This window comes from Atta cephalotes (assembly GCF_000143395.1).
Source record: "Atta cephalotes unplaced genomic scaffold scaffold00047, whole genome shotgun sequence".
Classification (NCBI taxonomy): domain Eukaryota; kingdom Metazoa; phylum Arthropoda; class Insecta; order Hymenoptera; family Formicidae; genus Atta; species Atta cephalotes.
In genome coordinates, this window is record NW_012130111.1 from 1,271,365 (window position 1) to 1,292,250 (window position 20,886).

Here is a 20,886-nt window from a genome sequence, read left to right on the forward strand (position 1 = left end):
TCTCTCCGAAATGACAGATCCTGAAAAATTTTTTCACATTAAGCACGATTATTGATAGAACTTATGTAGCATATCAAGATTTTGAGCAAATTGAAATGAAATATACAAAAAATAACGTTTTTATTATTTTTAACATTTTTTACAGCAAAATAAAACTGTTTCTAAATCAAATCTATGATATATAAAAGTATAATTTAACTTTCATATGAATTTTTCATATGGTTCATATGGACTTATTTTCATTAAATTATGGCTGTTTGAATTTCTATATAATTACGTCGTATATAATTACACTTTTTTTTTCTTTGAAATGCTATATAATAGTACATACTCTGAAAATTTTTTGTGCTGAATATGATGTCATTAGAATTGGTAATACATCGAATACATTTAATAAATTGAGATGATTTTTAGATCATTTCGTCCCAATTTACTAAATCATGTTCATCTCGAAAAATCTTCAAAAGAATATATGGCGCTTCGAAGAGAGTAAACATTCACTTAAGGTCAACCCCTTTAAAAGTCAATGACCTTGTATGTGTATATTATGTGTATATTATAAGAACATATTCCCGAGTAATAATTCAAAGTTTTAGCCGTTCATAATTTATTAAGAAGTTATTATAAAAAAATCACACGGATATTAAAAACACACATTTTTCTTAATTATTATTTATAATATTATAGAAGATATAGTGTTTAAAAGTTGAAAACTTCGCATGGAAGAAACTCATACAGCTTCGCTTTACGTAGAAAGTATGTACAGACCGTGTGTTCCACATCTCTCCGAAGAGGTTTCATTAAGAGAGGGGCGAAATTCTCCAAGTCCTGCAAAGCGATAGATACGCCAGATACCTAGATCTGTTCGCGTTGTATGAAATCCCCAAATATTTTTGCACTTAAAATAAGATAAATACATACATTTTGCCTTAAAAAGACAGAAAGCGAAGATGTCGAGTGCCAAAAGTGCAAGTAACGCGAACAGACCTACTGTTGTTCATTAATCGAGTCCCTTTTTATGTATAGGAACTAGTATAGGAACAGCCAATTAGGGAATCTACTAAAGGTTTGTTTTCTGTGGCTGAACTAGTGTACACTTTTAGAACTTGAAGTGAGATAGATATATGTTTGATATTTGTTGAAAGTGAAAAAGAGAGTGCAGTCTAGTGCAGGAAATAGACCATAAGTTGATAGCAGAATCTGATTGGCTGACGTAACTGCAATTTCTGCACTCTTCTACACCTGAATGGCTCGATTAATGAACATTATAACGCTGTATACAGGGTGATTCAGAACAATCCCGTGCCGATGACTGCGTTCAGCAGAGAAAATTAATCAATTAGCGCTTAGCAATTTTTTAATGCCATACTGATCGTAATGAGTGCCCCTCATAATCGCTCACATCAAACAGTGAGTGCGCCGTCTCTGTTTATCTTCTATACATGGCCCATAATTAGCTAACTTTATCTTTTAATAACTTCAAAAGTAGATAAAATTTTCATAAAGGAAAAATCATCTCAGAATTTAAACACTCTTTATAAAGAGGACAGGATTGTTTTGATCACCCTGTATAAGGATCAATCACTATAAAGATTGTAAGCTATAGAGTAAGCAGTAACTAATCTAACATGTTGATTTTCCTGCTTACGTCTTACCGCTAAATTTTTTGTATACCATGCCCTTATGAATAGTCACAAAAATCACAATCTTGACCTAAAGTTCTAGGTATATCAAAATAGCACAAAGATTCTCCATTTTTGACCTAATAACAATATCATATTTTAAAAAATTATTAATAATATTGAGCGCTTATTGAACTACAGCTTCCAAGTCAAAAATGCCGGTCGAAACAGCAAATAGAAAAAGTGGCATTTCGACTAAAAGGATTGCTACTTTAGTATGCCTAGACTCTAGAGCTTTATCTTGACATGGGAAATTCTCTCCTTTCATTTGAGCACATATAAGCACTGTCATCAAGCTCCAGAGAGGAATGGAGCAAAGCCTCCTTCAGAGTTGCATTCTGAAACTCAACTCGAGTATCATTTTTATGATCCTTGTTGTTCATTGAATATATATTGAACAAAGATACCGTGCAAGAACTTTAGCTAAAAAAAACAGATCTTAAATCTTATATTTTATCAGCAATATCAATATGCATTATGGCAGAATACGGGCACAGGAATTCCTTCCCTTCTCACATTAATAACTTCTATGTGTAATTGAAAAAAATCATATTAATAACTATTATGTAATACCGAAGAATTAAATATTAAAGTGCATTGATTTAAAAAAAATATGGACGAACTATTTACTATTGGCAGCAATAGCTTTGCTTTTGATACATGATACATACTACATAGAGATATGTCTAATCTTTTCAGATTTTCATTATTTTTACAGTAAATTCATTTAGGCGAAGATTTAATTTAATACATAAAATACATGCACATATATCGAAAAACGATGATGTATTCAATACATTTTTTGTTAACATTTTAATAAATAACAAGCGACAATTAAAACTTCTTGATTGTTACTTTGAAACATATCTTTAACAATATATGTTAAGGTTATTGACTTTTGAAGGGGTTGACCCTATGTAAATATTTATCATAAGACGATAAATTCATTCTATCTCATATTTCTGATTGATATTTCTGATAAAATTTAGTTTTCTCTAATATAATAACTGATTTACATTTACCACTGCAACATGGTTTATTCATTCATAATTTTTTGACTATTCTAAATTTTTGAAAACAATTATTTAATAAGCTGCATGAAATGTACTATATTTGATGGCACAATTGTCCTTTATCATACCATCTTATTTCTATTTCACATCCACCTAATTTAATCATAACTTTTTACGCTTTTGCAGCAAGAACTTCAAGATCTTTGATACATTGATGAAGAGTCGCTTTTTCTTGTTCGGGAGTGATAGACTTTAATACTTCATTCACAATCCATTGCACCATATGCTTTTGTGCAATTCGACGTTCAAGGTTTTGTATTTGTATTTGATAGTCAAGACGCTTCTTCACCTGTTAAACAGTAAGCAAATAAAAATTTCTAAATTGTTAATTTTTTTCTTTATGAAGAAATTTAATACAAAAACAGTGCTATAATATAAAGAATATTTAAAATATATTTGTTTAATAGTTTCATAATAAATATAGGATTTTAAATAAAAATTTTTTAATAATAAAATAAGTATATACAAGAAAATTGCTTAAATACTACTAATCTCTGAAACTTTCAATTCCACTGAGTTTATTAATCCATATTTAATTTTCAGATATGATACAAAACAGATATATTAAAATTAATAATTATATTCTTTAGTGTGTAACATTGGAATACTTATCATATAATTAATCACAAATAAATTTATATTATTCTTTGATAAATATCTTTTTAATTATTTTATTGTTTTATATTCTATATATAAAAATTATACCTCTTGATAGACTTGCAGCAGGCGTTCCCTGTAAGTTGCTTCCAGCTGCATTTTAACGTTTTCTTTTTTAATGTTCATTATCATTTTTTGTCCATCTAAATTCGACTGTTCAGTCTCTTCATGTAAAATTAGATCTTCATACTGCTTTATTTCGCTATTTCTACTCTCATTAATTTCATCATCATATTTATCGATTCCTTTATCCAATATTTCAGCAAGTTTTGGACCAAATAATTTTACACTCGCTACACATATTATGAACAAAGATATTCCATTGTAAAATTCATGTTCCAGGATATAAATTTCTTTGGAAATTAGATAAGTGCTCAGGCTTATAGCAAATACGTATGGTCCTAAAAATAAAATAATAATGATAATAAGAAAATAGATGCAGTCCACTTGATGTTACAAATGTTTCGAAGCATTTTATCGACCAATTAGAAGAAAGAATTTTATTAATTTATCAATTAAAGGATTCAAACCATTGTAGCATCAAGTAAACCACAACTGATATTGTCACTTCATATATTATAGAATAATGCGATATAACAAAAAATTAATTTTTAGAAAGAAGTTAAAAGTGTAAAACAGATGTTTTTTTTAAGATTTCTTTTTGAAAACAACTTAATTAAAGAATTAAAAACTTAATATTTAGCTTATAAATTTGTAAAGCTTTTGTAAACTTATAAATTATTTTCAAGACATTAAAATATCATAATACACATTTCAACAATACTTCTTTAAAAAAAAGTACGTAGTACGTATACGTAAGTAAGTTAGAAAATAAAAGCTTTCTTTTAGACAGAAATTAATAAATTCATAATAATAAATGAAAATTTTATATAAAGCATAAACCATTTATCTTTACGAGAGTGGTTTGAAAAATTTAAAAAGTTATGTAGTTAGAGAGATGGCATCATGAGTCAGTATTATTTTAGTTAGTAGCATCTCATGAAAAAATACACCAAATTTCAGCCAGATCGGTCTATTTCTTTGTATTTGGCGTTCGAATCGAGGAAGTCGAGTGATTCCCAAAAAAAGAATGAAAAAGAATTTCGTGTGTTGATCAAACATTACTTTATGAAAGAGAAATCGCCTCAGGAGTCTAAAAAGAAGCTTGATAAACATTATGATGAATTTGCATGGATTAGAACAGTTTATAAATGGTTTCAAACATTTCAAAGTGACTATATGAGCACAAGTGACACTGAACGTTCTGGACATCCTGTTGAAGTCACTACTCCAGAAATCATTGAAGAAATCGATGATATGATAATTGGATAATAGAAAAATGAAGGTGATTGCTAATGCTGTGGATATTTCGATTGAACGAATACATATATTTTGCATCAATATTTGGACATGAAAAAATTATCCACAAGATGGATGCCGCGATTGCTCACAGTTGACCAAAATGAAATCATATGAGGTTCCAAGGACTGTTTGCAACTGTATCAGCGAAATCCACAGGACTTTAGAGGTCATTTCATCACTGTGGACGAAACATGGATACATCACTACATGCTTCAGAGACAAAACAGTCCAAACAAAAATTACCAGCGGGGAACCTGTAAAGAAGACGAAGACTATTCCTTCGGCCGAGAAGATTATGGCAACCGTCTTTTGAGATTCGCAAGAAATAGTCCTCATCAATTATATGAAAAAGAGTAAAACTATTGCAGGTACATATTATTCATCATTATTGGACCGTTTGAAAATCGAGCTGCAGAAAAACGTCCACGATTGACCCACAAGGAAGTTCTTTTCTATCACAATAATACACTAGCTCACTCCTCTGTAGTTGTGGCTGCAAAATTGATGGAATTAAGATTCCAACTCGTTCTGCATCCCCCCCTATTCTCCAGATTTGGCTACCTCGGACTATTACTTGTTCCTTAATTTGAAGAAATGATTAGCGGGAAGGAGATTTTATTCAAACTAGGAAGTGATTGCAAAAACGCATGCCTATTTTGCACAGTTGAATCAATCCTATTGTAGGGATTAACAAATTGAAACAACATTGAATGAAGTGTATAAGCCTAAAAGGAAACATTGAAAAGTAAAAAAGTTTTATCCCAAAAAATTAAGTATTTTATTTTTGCACAGACTTTTCAAACTACTCTCATATATAAATAAAAATCTGTAATTTTTATCATTAAGAAAATATTTTAAATATTTAAAAATATAAAAAAATCTTTCGTTTCCTAATTATAAAAATTTTACGTACCATATAAAAATCTAGATTAGTCTAAATCAGATATCTTGTTATTTTTATCCATTTAATTACTTACCTGATGCACCAGTTTTTGGATAAAAAGCTTGAAACCACTCCTCGGGTATAAATCCATGTCTAACTGGAGATGGATTAATCAAACGTTTAGGACGAGTTGACTCTACTGCTACTGACGAAGCACTTTGTGCTCCACGCACAGCCGTAGATAGTAACTGAGCTATGATAGATAACATAATATTACTCAGGGTTAGGAATGTTAGTTCATAAAAATGAGTTACCAATACTTTTTGTAAAAAATAATTCGTTATTAATTTTAAAAAGTAACACATTAGCTATTATTACTTATTGTTAGAAAGTATCGAGTAAAGATTCCTTACTTTTTTTGCAGGAATAAGAACCATTACTCTTACTATAACATATTTTTTGTTATTTTTTATAACAATTACATTATTAAAAAATTATATGTATATTTAATAATTAATATTAATTGTAATAATCAATATGAAAACTTAAAACTTTAAGCTAGTCTCTATATAACAGGCTTTTCTTTATATTAAATTTATCTAATAAATATTCTATAATTCTTTATACATTAATATTTTTATTTTTTAATATATACTTATTTTTAAGAATTTAGATTTTGTAATTCACAATCCCACAGATTTTATTAAAAATTGTTATTGAACGCTGTTTTTAAAATTTAATATTAAGATTATTTTAATATTAAGATTATAATATTCATTGCCAATATTGAAAATTTATAATTCACATACAAGACCAGCGAAGTAAATATTTCTTGTGATAGAGTAGTCAAATACAGTACACATATATTTTTTATTTTTCTTCAATTATTTATTTATGAATGTGTGTAGTTCGTCGAATATTATTTTTACTTTATTCAGTAAAGTAAAAATCTCTTTTCTAAATCTATCATTTTAGTTCTTCCTTAAAAAATTAATTATGACAACCAAAAAAAAGGAGATTTCATCAAGAATCAATCAGAGCAATCTTAATCAACATTGTTCATTGAGATATCGCTAATAAAAAAATCCAATAAATTACTTGTTAAAAATTAATAACTTGATATGTTTAAATATGTGTGAAAATTCCATACATGCCAAATTCACATGTATGAAATACTCTATTATTTCATATACAGATCACTGATTCTGGTTACATATAAGTATACATACTATAGATTTTCAACATTGGCAATGACTATTGGAATACTAATTGTAAGATATAAAAATACAAAAATATTTTTCAACATTAAAATTTCTATTTAAATAAAATATTTTTGGCCATACACAATTAAAAATCTATCGAATAGATATAAAGATAATAAGAGATTAGAGTAATGGGTATATTTACCATACAAACAGAAAAAAGCAACAATCATTACTGAAAAAAAGGAAGTAATGGTAACGGCATTATAAGCAATGCCTTACTCTCTTCTCAATTCTAAATGATTACCATAAAAAATTAAAAGATATATAGATTTTAAATGATTATTATGTTCCTTTAATAAAATACATAATAAAATATAAATTCAATTTTTCGTGCACATATATGAAAGATAAAAAGTTAAAAAGACAATTGTATAGAAAATAAAAAATGTCAAAAAACATATATTCAAGAAAGCTATGCTTGTATAACAATTATCCATAAAACAGATTAAAAATCTATTTTTAAAGAATAAAGCTTAAATATTACATAACTATGTAATATATATAAGTAAAATTTACAATAGATATATTAAGAAAAAAAATAATGAATTGTGAACGAATCTAAATGTTATTACATAATTAAAAACTTTGTAATTAATAACCGTCATCACCTATTCATCGAGTGTATTTATTGTAAAAATGTAATAGGAATCATTGCAATTGATTTACCATTGCGGAGAGCCAACCTTGATAACATTTTATATCGTATATGACTGCCACTTGCCAAAACTAGCAACAACGGTGCACCATGCTCAGCAAGACAGTAATGGCGGATTTAGATTGTCAGGAACATAGATGCCACTAGAAACTCTTTAATCAGAGTTGCGCCACTGAACAGCCAATTTTGATTGGTCCGCCATTTTGCAGCAATTCCCGCTTATATTCGAATGTCTGTAGATACGTGTATATTTAAAGTAATTATTTTATAATAATTATTTTTAATAAATTAATACAAAAGCAAATATAATGGCATTTATCGGAACATAGTTTACATAAATTTTATATCACATACTTATAATACCACCGACGAGATATTATTAAAGACTGTCGGCCTTGGACAAATTTTCGTGACTATCAATGAAGCTCCGAGGACTCGGGGATAATTGAAGAATAATGGCATTACCGAATTAATAAAAATTTACTACGATATTATACGATAAATATTTCGATAATTTATTATTAAATTCATCATTTTTTTATTATAATGTTGCATAAATAAGTACGCATATTTTTAATGCTATAATATCTTATATATTGCCGAAAAGTTATAATTTTTTCTCTGTAGTTATCATCTCTATTGATAATCAAATTAGGATAATAATATTAACATTATAACAAGGCTCGGTAAAATAACTAATACGAACTATTTAAAATATAAAATATAAAATAAGTTCCAGAAACTTATTTTAAATATAAAATCGTAGGAGTCGATAAAAGAGTGATAGAACTTATTCGAAATAATAAATATAAAATAGATTCCAAAAATTTATATAAAATATTAAATAAGAAATAGGTCGCAAGAAATTATTAAAAATATAAAATAAGAAATAACCAAATAGGACTCTGGAATGCATTTTATTTATTTAAAATATATAATAACTTTTATTTAAAATGTCAAAATAGCTCGCGTTTTTATTTTAAATAAAAAATAGATTTCAGAAAATTGTTCAATTATTTAAAATATCAAATTGATAAGAAAGTGATGACTTATTCGAAATAAAAAATATAAAATAAGTTCCAAAAATTTATTTAAAATATCGAATAAGAAATAGGTCAGAAGAAGTTGTTTAAAATAATAAATACTCAATAACTTTCTAATTTCTCCTTTATTTAAAATATATATTTTAAATAAATTTATTTGAAATACGACCGAGCCCTGCATTACAGTTTTAAAACTCAAAATTATTAAGAAAATTTGCATATCTTTATGTAAAGGATATATAGAATATTATCAACCTTTATTTAAGTATGAATCATTTAAAAGAATAATAATAAAAAATTGAAATATTTTAATGTTAGAATATAAAAAATACTCCACACACGCACGCGAACAATTACTAATTACGTTTACAAGAACCACGCAAGTAATATATTTAACAAGTACTATAGATGCCACAAAGCAAAGCGCGAAATGTACGACGTATCCGTTTGTCAAAATTATATGAAATACGAATAATTGAACCATGAATATTTTTCATATACGCAATTGGGTATCGAAACGACGAATAACAAAGAGTGGGGGAGCATCAAGCGGCAAGGTGGTTGACTACGTCATCACTTCGGCATTCGCTCGACAACGTTGGTACGAGACAGTAGTGATACGAATCGCTCCGGGCGTCGCATTAAATTCACAAAAATTAGAAGCTATCAATGAACGCGAATTGATCAATGCTTATAATGCGACTCGTGAACATGTCGAAGCGACTGCTGTTTCGTCAAAGGTATAAGTTATTTTACTTGAAATAGGCGTCGAAATATACGGCAGTTTACAAATTAAGAATTGTCACATTTAAATCAGTACGTGTCCTCTTTAATGGTCATGAATGATAGCTCGTCGAAAGCTTTGTATATCACTTTCAATTTTCGAATCGAAAACATGCATAAATTTAAATTCATTGATTACCAGATAGTATACGATTAAAATAATACTTTATTCTTTTATTTAAAATATATATTTTAAATAAAATTGTTTTAAATATATACGACCAACCCCTGAGTAAAAGGACTTATTTAAAATAAAAGATTTAAGTAAGACTTTACATGAAACAAAATAAAATTAATATTTCACGGAAATAATTTATCCGATTTTCTCGAAGAAAGAATAAATTGTTAATTATTCTTTATGAAATAACTTGAAAAATAATTATCCAATAAGAAATTCATTCATATCAATTAAACTTTGAATCGATGTCAAATTGATGTTAAAATCATTGAATTTATCGCTTCAACATCAATTCGATAATTCATTTCTCACTGGATAATATTCACTTTTTAAAAATAAAGTTTTTTTAAAAATATTTTTTCTGTACTTATTCACTGTACATATTCACTGTACATTTATGAAACTAATAAATCATGAAATATCGTATTTTATTAATTTCTTACTCTTAATTACTTAAATTTTAACAGTCACACGAACTTCCATAAGCGCCGTCTTTAATAGTATCCCGTCGGTGCTAATTAATACTATTGCATGTACATTTATTTACAATAAAATTAATTATAATATTAATTAACGCATTACATAATTTGTACAGAATTTGTATAGAATTTTACAAAGAAGTTTAATTTCAAGAGAACTGAACAAAGCTTATCGAAGAACATTAAAAACATAAAGAATTTGAGAATATATTAGTTTACTTACTTCGTAATACGCGTTAATATTTCGACAGTTAGACGATTTGCGCACGACCTTGGAGGGGTTATGGACGTTGGGGTTTGTTTTGCAAGCGGCGGAGAGCGGGCGGCGCCTCATGATTACGCAGTTACTGCGTAGTCATTCCACTACGAAAGTTCATGCAAGCAGGTAGTTGTGCCGCTCTTTTTCTTTGAAATATACTTGCGACAAGTACGATGTTCTGTACTAGATAGTACAGATGACTATGATAAAAAAATTGAGCGTAACTGAAACTATTTATCGGTAATAAAAGAAATGTTTCTCTTGTTTATTAATCTTTAACTCATTCCATTGACTCTAACCCAGAAGATTTATACGAAAAGAACAATTTTTTCTTAAGTATCTAAAAATTTTCAGATCTATCTAAATGATAAATTTTAGATAAATTTTTAGATATTGAATAAAATCATTCTATTCGTATAAAAATCCAACGGGGAAGCTAACGTACCCACGTCACCGATTTATTTGAAAATGAACGAACTGCAGCCGGTTCGTCGCGTCGCGCGTTTGCTTCGGGAGTGCCGTTCAAGTTATCGAACTCAAGTTATATAGTCCGTGCGCGATTATAGTGCATTATTCGCGAGTGTTTTACGCCAGTGTCCTGTGCGAGATGTTCCAACTCAATTCTGAGAGGAGGAGGAGGTCTGGGAGAGACATCGAGCATCGGCGGAGCAACCTTGCGGTAAATATCAATTTTTGGTTTATGTAAAATTAATATCTTTCTTTTCTGTTTATTCTTGAGTCGCTTTATTTTACAATGATTTAAAAATGATATTGTAATTAGAACAAAAAAATTATTTTAAAATTATTTTGAAATTTTATAAATACGTAGTTTTAAGATCATTTTTAGAAAATGCCCGGGAAAAAATGTTTCATAATTATATATATAATTATATGTATAATTATATGTATTTATATATAATTAAATAAAATTGTACATATATACATATAAAATTGCCATATAATTGTATAAATTTATATATATATATAATATGTCTATCATATAATATTTTTTCCCGGGTATAATTATTTTTATAATATTATTATATATTATTTATTATATATTATTATATAATTTATTATATATTATTTGTATAATTATTTTTATAAATATTTAATTGAATGGTGTATAAAAAAATTCGAGCTTATAAAAATTATATATTTTGAAAATTATATGATTGTTTGCAAGAGAACTTTGTGTGTTTTAGTAAATATTTTTTTAATTATTTTTTATTGATTGATTTTTTCTGTTCTGTTTTAATTTGGATTTTATATTCTTTTTGTTATAGAATCATCGTAGCAACGTTGCAGATGTAACTCCGCTGTTGCGCATCGAGTTGGTGAGTAATGAATTAATATTTTTATTGAAATAACAGATGTGTGGTAATTTCATTAATATACTATATATATATGTATATATATATATATGTATATATGCATCATTTAATAAAAATATACGGATAAATACACGTATAACATTCCATACATCCGTTGCCTAAAAATGAATAAGTTCTAACAGATTAGGATAAACTTAATCTTGGATATCTCTTTATTATGTAATTTATTGTATGTGCACTATTAAATGTATGTTACATCCAGTTTGAATTATTTTTAATCCGGAATAATATCTTATCAATGCTCACACGTAAAGTGTTAATATGGAATCAGTCAGCTAGGCATAGTAATGTAACAGCGATATCATTGCACTTCCTAACACAATGATCATCGAAACGTTTTTTAAGTTGTTAATGCATCGAACATCGAATTTCATCGTGAATTTATCGTATATTTATATATAGAGTGTTTCGAAAGTTTTTGCCAATCGCTTTTATATAGATAGAGCGGACTAAATTGAGTCGAAAAGTTCTCTACTATTTTGCAATTTTTGCAATAATTAACAAGATATTAATTAATAAAAATTGCTAAATACTGGTCTTGAATAATTTTTTATTCAAAAAATATTATTAACTTTATAAAAAAGCTGCAAGAGACAAAAATCATTTATTTTCATTTCATAAAGTTCTGAGAATTTTTTCAGAAATTTTTCAGAATTTTTAATATCATATTTTCTCATGTTGGTAAAAAAAAATGCAGTATTAAAAAGTTGATAAAAAATTCTGAAAAAATTCTTAGAGCTCTATGAGAAGAAAATTAATGATTTTTCTCTTGCAGATTTTTTGTAAAGTTGATAGTATTTGAAAAATTATTAATTATTGCGAAAATTGTAAAATGATAGATTTTTCGGCTCAGTTTAGTCCGCTCTATCTACACAAAAGCAATTGACAAAAACTTTCGGGGCACCCTATATATAATTATATATGGAACTTTTATCCTGAGTCTTATTTTATTGTAGACTTACAATATTTTATATTTTATATTAAGTTTCATATTAATTATTTAATCATTTAAAATGTGAAATGTATAATAAATAAAAAAATAAACTAATAAAATCAATTGTAATTCAATAAGAGTTTCTTTTACAATTTTTTATAATATATATTTTATAAAACATTTAAAAATGTGTATTGTTTGTGAGCCTTGATCATCTATACTATCCTTTTATAATGGGAAAAATACCTTTATACAATCCGTAATATTCTAAAAATATGTATACATTCATATATTTCCATACACCATAACAATTTATCTATTATTTTTCATTTCTGATAATATCCTGTAATATGATATGGATGATAGAATACGATCTATAAAAGAGATAGTCAAAAAATATTATGTGAAAACGATATAAAATAGATATATTTTATATTTTTTTCGTATTCTATATTCATATCTTTTATATATTATACCTATATTTTTTATTTAATTTGTGATATAAAATTCTATAGACTATGCTTTTCAACTGATTCCCACATAGGTATTTTCGGGATGTATATCACGTAACTCCTGAAAAGAAAATAACAAGTGAAAAATGATAAAAATGATAAAAAAAATTAAAAATGATAAAAATATATAATTTCTGTATGTAAAAAATAATATATTTGTGTGTGTATGCGTATACACGTGTATGCGTATATGTGTAAATAATGACTACATATATGAAATTATATTATTAAATCAAAATAGAATGTATTCGTTTGCTTTTCTATCAAATTATATAAAATTATACTAAAAATACGATAAGCTATATGAGGAAACATTTAGAACTATCTGTATTAGATGTATGTATTAGAATTTACGAAAGACATTAGGCAATCCGAAAAAATTCAAAAAATTTTGAAACATTGCGTGCAAGTAGAGTAGTTCATCCGTAACACAAAGCTATTTTTTGTTTATGTGCTTCTTTTAAAGTTTTGTTTCTTTTAAAGAGTGAAACATTTCGAAAAAAATTGATCGTCTTTTTTCAAAGCAAATATCATCAAAACTATAAGAGATAGAAAAAAAATTGTTCTGAATAAAATTTGAATGGTTTTAAGAATACTTTATAATTATAATAAAAAGTTTTTTTTATCATTTATTTTATACCTCCACCTCTACTTTCTTAAAAATTTTTATTATAATTATAATATACTCTTCGAAACCATTCAAAACATTTTTTTAATCTTTTCAACAATTTCAATGATATTCGTTTCAAAAGAAAAAAACAAGAAGTATCATCTTTTAAAACTGTAATTTCACAAAAAAATTTTGTGTTACAGATGAACTTATTCTATTTGTACACAATGTTTAAGAATTTTCTGAATTTCTGAGTTATCTAATGTCTCTTGTTAGCTTTTTGTACGATAGTTGCATACCTCAGGTAGCACTACCTACAATTATATTGAGCAACTTTTGGATTCAAGAATTTAGCTGTCAAACTATATAGTAATGTTATTTAATTAACATTTTTTTATAAGAAATAAACCATTCTACTCGAAAGTATTATGTTCCTAATTGCAAAAATAGTGAGTAAAAAAATCCTGAGCTTCATTTCTATTCACGGTAAAAAATGGAAATTTAGACAAAAAAAATTTTGTTTGTGAATCATTTGCAGTAAGTAGTTATTTTTAGTATTGCATTAAAATTAATTTGATCAATAAAAATCAGTATTCATTATTCAGTATTCTTATTCCATATTAATCAGTTTTAATTTTTCATATTTATAAGATCAAATCTCAATGTGTATTTTCTCATTTCAGCTGCGCAAAACTTACAAAAAGAATTTCTAATAAATTGATCTTCATTCAGCTATACGAATACAAAAAAAGTTGTAATCTGTACTTAGGATTATTAATATTGTTATTTATCCTTAATTTAATGAAAAAAAAATGTTATTTGGATTTTCATTTATATCTATACTACTATTTTAATTCGATAGAGTGGTTCATTTACATTAGTTTTTTAAAAGATAGAGCAATCTATTTAAAATCAATATTATCGAAAATACTTAGTTATACGGGGTAAACAGCCATCATGTATCAGGAGACACTACCGATGTCTCCTGATGGCTATTTACCCAGACAGAACAAAATCATGATAAGATCAAAATGATAAGATCACGATTAATGATTATGATACGATCAAGATTAAGTAAAAGTCATTTTAAAAATGATTTCTACTTATCTCATCTGCTTATATCATCTTATTATGATTTTATGTTCTGCCTAGATAAAGTTAGTTGCTGTCTTTAGAAATACTTTGAAACAAAATCTATTAGTTTTATTATTTGAAATTCATATTGAATAATAACCATTTTGAATAATAATATCTTTTAATAATTAATAATATTAGCGAATGTGAAATTATTTAAAAAGATTCAGAAAGTATATATTGAGGAAAGTATATATTGTCATACAGATATAGTGCTTTTGTTGCCCCCTTGAGATATGCAGCTAACATATACTATTTTTAATAAACAATTTTGCATCGTATAAATTAATTAAAAATTAAAGAAATAGAAATTATTTAATATTATATTTTATATTATATTATATCACATTAGGAATTATATTATATCATAAAATTTTTTAATTGAATTTATAAATTGTGAATTCTTTAAAGATATTTAAAATTGAACAACTTGTGATATAATTGTGCTACGGATTTTTGTAAACATAAAATTAAAAAGTTCCGAGAAATATATTCTTAAAGAGTCATTCATGCAGAATAAAATATTTTACATACATGCAACATATGGTAGTGGCTAAGCTTTGCTTTCTCTCGTTCTACTTCTTCCTCATTGGCTTCCCGATTCGGTAATATCGATAACCCATCCATATTCAGTGGACCAAAAGTCCAACCGCCGTCTCCATCGAATTTCAACAATAATTTGTGATATTTTGCGAGTGATGCCACTCGGTGAGTGATGGTTAACAGAGTGATTCCTTTTTTCTTCGCGGTTTCATACATTATTCCTTCAGCTTCGAGACTGACAGCACTTGTGCATTCATCTAATAGAGCGTATTGTGGAGCGTGGTAAAATAGTCGAGTCATTGCAAGCCGTTGTTTTTCGCCACCCGATAGAGTAGAGTCCCAGTCGCCGAGAGCATCGAAACCTTCCGGTTCTCGTTCTACAATACTTCGCAGATCCACGTCATGCAGCAATTGTAACAATTCTTCATCCGAGCAATTCTCCGATCTGCAACATGAAGACAATGCATGTCTTTTTTATTCATATTTTAATGAAGATTCAAATTGCTGTATATAAAATGTATAATTATATTTAAAATATACATAAGTATACATAAGTATAAGTATACATATGATATATATATATATTTATATGTTATTATGAAAATTTAATTAATTATAATTTGCAGGGCTTGGTAAAATAACTGATACGACCTATTTAAAATAAAAAATAAAAAATAGATTCCAAAAACTTATTTAAAATATTAAATAAAAAATAGGTTTCAGAAGAAGTTATTTAAAATAATAAATATTAAATAACTATTTCATTTTTTAAATTTAAAATATATATTTTAAATAACTTTATTTTAAATATGATCGAGTCTTGATAATTTGATAATTATATAATTGAATATTATATATTTGAATTGTATTAGTTTGATTAAATGTAACAATATAATTTAAATCTGTTACGGTTTTTATTTTTATTTTTAATACAATTATATAATATGAACCTAGAATGCGCTGGATAGATAATTTGATCTCGAAGACAACCCACTGTCATGTACGGCTTTTGTGGGATATAAAATAAGGCAGGCCTAATGTGCTTAGAAAAACTTTTTTCAGTTGGTCTGATGAGGGTTCCATCATAAACAGGCCAAAGACCAGAAATGATACGAAAAAGAGAGCTTTTACCACAGCCATTAGGTCCAGTGATTAGTAAATGGTCGCCTGGTTTTATCTGTAAATTATAAATAATATATAGATATAATATATAGGTATAATACGTATAACATATAAAGATGTATATTTATCATATTCTATTTGAATCTAATGAAAAGTAATAAAATAAAATAAATATAATGATATGATTAAAAATATGATAGAAATAAAATAATAAAGACAATATATAATTTTATGTAATTAAATGCAAACGTACATATATGTATTTATATATGTATTTATATATAGAATAGTACTATAGTGTACTATAATGATATATAAAATGAATGCATAATAAAATTCCTGATTATAGTACACATATCTTTCGTGAGATTGAACATTGGAATAGCTATAATGGTTTTGTAACTATGTAAAGTTCGTGATAACGAACTACTTACGTGGACTGTTAAATTAGGTACAATTATTTCGCAATTAGGAGTGACTATCGGAACATTGATTAGGCTTATACTGCCATCCGTGCTTTCGCGAACAATTCCTGATGAACAATAAAGTTACGTATAATGATTTTATCAGAAAAGTCTAACATAAGGAGAAAATAACAGAAACGTAAATGAAACTTCTAAGAAGCGAATTGAAACAACGAAACATAAAAGAAACGTAAACGTCTTTTTTATATTTTGTTGGTTCAATTCCTAAAAGTTTCGTTTACACTTCTGTTATTTTCTCCTTATGTTAGATTTACACGATTTTTATTTTCGCTAGATTAGAATTTTCGTTTCAAAATGATTTCAAGAATCACCTCTTAAGTGTTGTTACGGTTTTTGCCGGACGCCCTATATATTTCACAATATTAAAAATTATTTATTAATTTATCAATCAGTAACAATGTTAAAGTATCATTTTTTAAAATTAATAACTCCAAAATATATATTAAAAATAATAATAATAAAATCAGGTTTTATTTAAGCATTATTTAATTAATCAAATTTTATTGTGTTAACTAGATTGAAATCATTTAATTTACCTTTTATTATTGGGGTACCATTATTAAATTCGATTACTTTTTCCGCGAATTCAGTGTTACCATTCAGAAAAGACCTTGATGAACTAGTAACGATGTTCCTCCTATATTTGCAAAGAGCGGCATCCTTAAATACATCTAACATTTCGCTGACGCGCGCCGCATATCCCGCCAATGCGACTAATTCCTATTTTAACAAAAAGTTATAAGTATTTTAAGCGTATCTTTGAAATTTTTAAATATTTTCGTTTAGATTCATTTTTTAATCTCAAAATATATAATAGAGAATTTTTGATTTCAAAATATAATAGAATTAGAGAAATTAATAACAGTAAACGTACTTTATAAGACGACATAAGTCGTTCAACAGCATCTGCTCCAGAACTCAAAAGATTTTTTGAAGTGGTTAAATATCTTGTTCGCTCACTTACACCATCTAATTAGACGCAAAAATAAAATATTATATTTATTTGTAGTTATTATTAATTTATATTATAATTTATATTATAATTATTATATGCTATCATTAACTTTCTTTTTCTTCTTTTTTCGTACAGTATACATAAAAATATAAATAACAATAAGTAAATATCATTCGCGATTATTTGCCTGTTTTCAAACACATTTCTATAATGAAGCAATTTGCATGAATTGAGAATTGTAAAAATTTACGCAAAAATAAATATATAGGAGGCTCCTAAATTTGCTTTAACCGGTTCTCTTTTTTATTTATTTGTGTTTTACTTATTCACTTCCGCTTCAATTTGACTGTGTTTCAACTGACAAATATAATCGGCGTGCATGACCTGGAAATTGTAAAAATTCACGCAAAAATCGCGTACCAAGAGCCGCTTTAATAAAAAAATAATATAGTTTAATAAAAAATAGTTCCTATAAAATATGTATAAAAAGTATATAGATATAATAATAATATAAAATTATAAAAATGTTCTATGAATCTATAAACTATAATGACATCATTACTATTTTCTTTGTATACGATGATGTTACGTTTAAAAATATTAATGCTTGCTCATTGTACGTACTATCGCTATCTGCATTAATCATCCTACTGTCCAATGACGTAGCTGTTGTATTATAAAGTAACGGCATTGCGATAACGAGAAGTCCCGTACCAGACCACACGTACTTCATGAGGAATTGTTCCAGCATCACATACCATAATTTTACAGCGAGAATGCGATGCAAATGCGTCACTAAAGACTTGTAAGCGGAATTCAAATAACGATGTTCCGTATCATGACCCCCATAGAATGCGATTTCTTCTGCATGCGCACTAATACGAGCATGTGCTTCTCTTAATTTCCCGCGTCGTGTTGCTTCTTCAGCAACTAACTGGCCAAACTTCGGTGAAGCAAAACGCAGGATTTGTCCGGTTAAAGCAATAACCGCTGCCGCTAATAATGGTCCTAAATAATAAAATATAAAAATAATAAAAAGATTATATATACATATATATTATATAATAATTATTAATACATATATAATAATAATTGACTTAATTCTCCTTTATACACATATATAATCGATACTTCTTATTCGCGGGAATTACATATCCGACAACTACCACAAATACGGAATCACGAATATAGAATGATTAAATGTATGCTGAAGTATATGAGATACGTAGAAGAATTAATTAAACAAAAAGTTTAAGAGGCTCGACATTAGTTCCATGATATAGTAATATATTATAATATGTATTAATAGGATAGAGTAGAGTTTTACATCTATGGGACTATATCTGAGTGTACATAATTTAACACTCATGCGATGTATAGGATATAGAAGAGCAAGAAACGTACGTAACGTTTTACTTAGTGATTTATTTAATATATTACTTAAATGTTTTATTTAATATATACACAACATTTTCTTAATACATATTTCACTTGAAATTGAGAATCTATTTTATTGATATCAATCAAGTTTAGCTGTCGCATTGGCACCATTCCCTTAAAGTCTTTAGAGCAATGTGGAAATTTAGGCTGCACGCAGGTTGGTAAAATAAGAGATAGGAACTAAGCTGAAAATCGGCCGAAACGTGAAAGTAAAATCCAAAAAGCACTGTCTTAGGGTAATTATTCGGATTAATGGACATTGCGCCGGACATACACGTATATTGTCAAGATCATGATTCTGAGTGATCTTCAAAAGGTTTTAGGTGATGGTCACTGTTATTAAAAAAAATGTTCAAAAGTTATTAAAAAATAAAGTCTAAAAAAATTTTATTTCTGCTATATATTGATTTTTCAAGCGAAATAACTTCAACCCCACCTGGTTATTTCCTCCCAGCCATGGAGCGTATGACTTTCTACACGAAGCGAGATTTTCCACTTCCTCCACCCCTCTATTTATTTAAGAGAAAGTCGGTCATCCCCTGATTGGAGAGGTAGATGAAGTGAGCCTCGTTTTGCATGGAAAGTCGATCGCCCCTAAGCAGGGAGGAGAGGGAAAGGTAATGAAGTGGATCTTGCTTTGCGTGGAAAGTTGTAGGCCCATCGATAAGAGGGAGGTGGAGTTCTTCCTTCGCGTAGGAAAGTCGATCATTCCTAAGCAGGAAGGGTATAAGATTTTTAATATTGTATGTTATTATGGTAGAAATAAGAGAAATATTTTTAATTTTATTTATTAATAACTTTTGAACAGTGATCGCCACCTAAAACTTTTTCAAGATCACTTCAGGGTCATGATCTTAACAACATATGTCAAAGATTATCGACGCGGTGTTCGTTAATTATCCCTTGAAGAGGAATAATTATCCCTTAGGATATTAAATACGTGTTTAATTTAACTTTTGAAACTTTGTTGGCATATCTTAGGACTGATAAATTGTATGTTTCTATTTTGTTGGTGTTCTGTTCATTGTCTGTCTTTACTCGTGAGAACATTCACAAATTTTTAATCGTTTTAATGATTTTAGTTAACTTTAATTTACATTCGGTCCGTTTTAGTAATTTTTATAGTATCAATATCAATTCAGCGTGAGTTACATCTATGACGACAATCTTAATTTAAATAATATAGCATAGAAATTTTAATTTTTATTAAATTATTTTTTATTTACATAATTTCATCTAACCATCGTTATTACTTGTATGACTTTATTCGGTTTATTATGTACTGTATATTTATTATTGTACTAAAAATAAAAAAATTAATGGAACGTCTACTAAGTTATGTATATTATAGAAGGATAAATTCTAAAAAAATGTTTACGCATCAATAATGCGTTGACTCATCGCAATTATTTCCCCCCCCTCCCTCCCTCTCTCTCTC

The 20,886-nt window shown here is 27.3% G+C and overlaps 2 protein-coding genes across 2 annotated transcripts in view; both read right to left on the minus strand.

The window, feature by feature from the left end:
- Positions 1-2,699: 2,699 nt before the first annotated feature.
- On the minus strand, positions 2,700-7,616 carry LOC105622605 (ATP synthase subunit b, mitochondrial). Its single transcript, XM_012204022.1, has 4 exons — positions 7,589-7,616; positions 5,752-5,910; positions 3,461-3,813; positions 2,700-3,044 (listed from the first exon to the last, which is right to left on the minus strand). The coding sequence occupies exons 1-4, from the start codon at positions 7,614-7,616 to the stop codon at positions 2,868-2,870; spliced, it is 717 nt and encodes a 238-aa protein (XP_012059412.1). The 3' UTR covers positions 2,700-2,867.
- A 5,556-nt stretch (positions 7,617-13,172) lies between these two features.
- LOC105622606 (ATP-binding cassette sub-family D member 1) overlaps positions 13,173-20,886 on the minus strand; it is a 12,850-nt gene continuing 5,136 nt past the window's right edge. Inside the window, exons 3-9 of the mRNA XM_012204023.1 lie at positions 18,633-19,016; positions 17,928-18,022; positions 17,590-17,773; positions 17,003-17,100; positions 16,397-16,623; positions 15,438-15,891; positions 13,173-13,220 (exon numbers count right to left, since the gene is read on the minus strand). Of these exons, the coding sequence (XP_012059413.1) occupies positions 13,173-13,220; positions 15,438-15,891; positions 16,397-16,623; positions 17,003-17,100; positions 17,590-17,773; positions 17,928-18,022; positions 18,633-19,016 (1,490 nt within the window). The remainder of the gene's footprint in view (positions 13,221-15,437; positions 15,892-16,396; positions 16,624-17,002; positions 17,101-17,589; positions 17,774-17,927; positions 18,023-18,632; positions 19,017-20,886) is intronic.

What these genes read in the sequence shown, in the direction of transcription:
- LOC105622605 (XM_012204022.1), bottom strand. Translation starts at nt 7,616, where the DNA reads ATGTTATCAAGGTTGGCTCTCCGCAATG. An exon ending in AAGGTTGGCTCTCCGCAATG is followed by an intron (nt 5,911 to 7,588) that starts GTAAATCAATTG and finishes TATCTATCATAG; the next exon opens with CTCAGTTACTATCTACGGCT. An exon ending in TCCAAAAACTGGTGCATCAG is followed by an intron (nt 3,814 to 5,751) that starts GTAAGTAATTAA and finishes TTTTATTTTTAG; the next exon opens with GACCATACGTATTTGCTATA.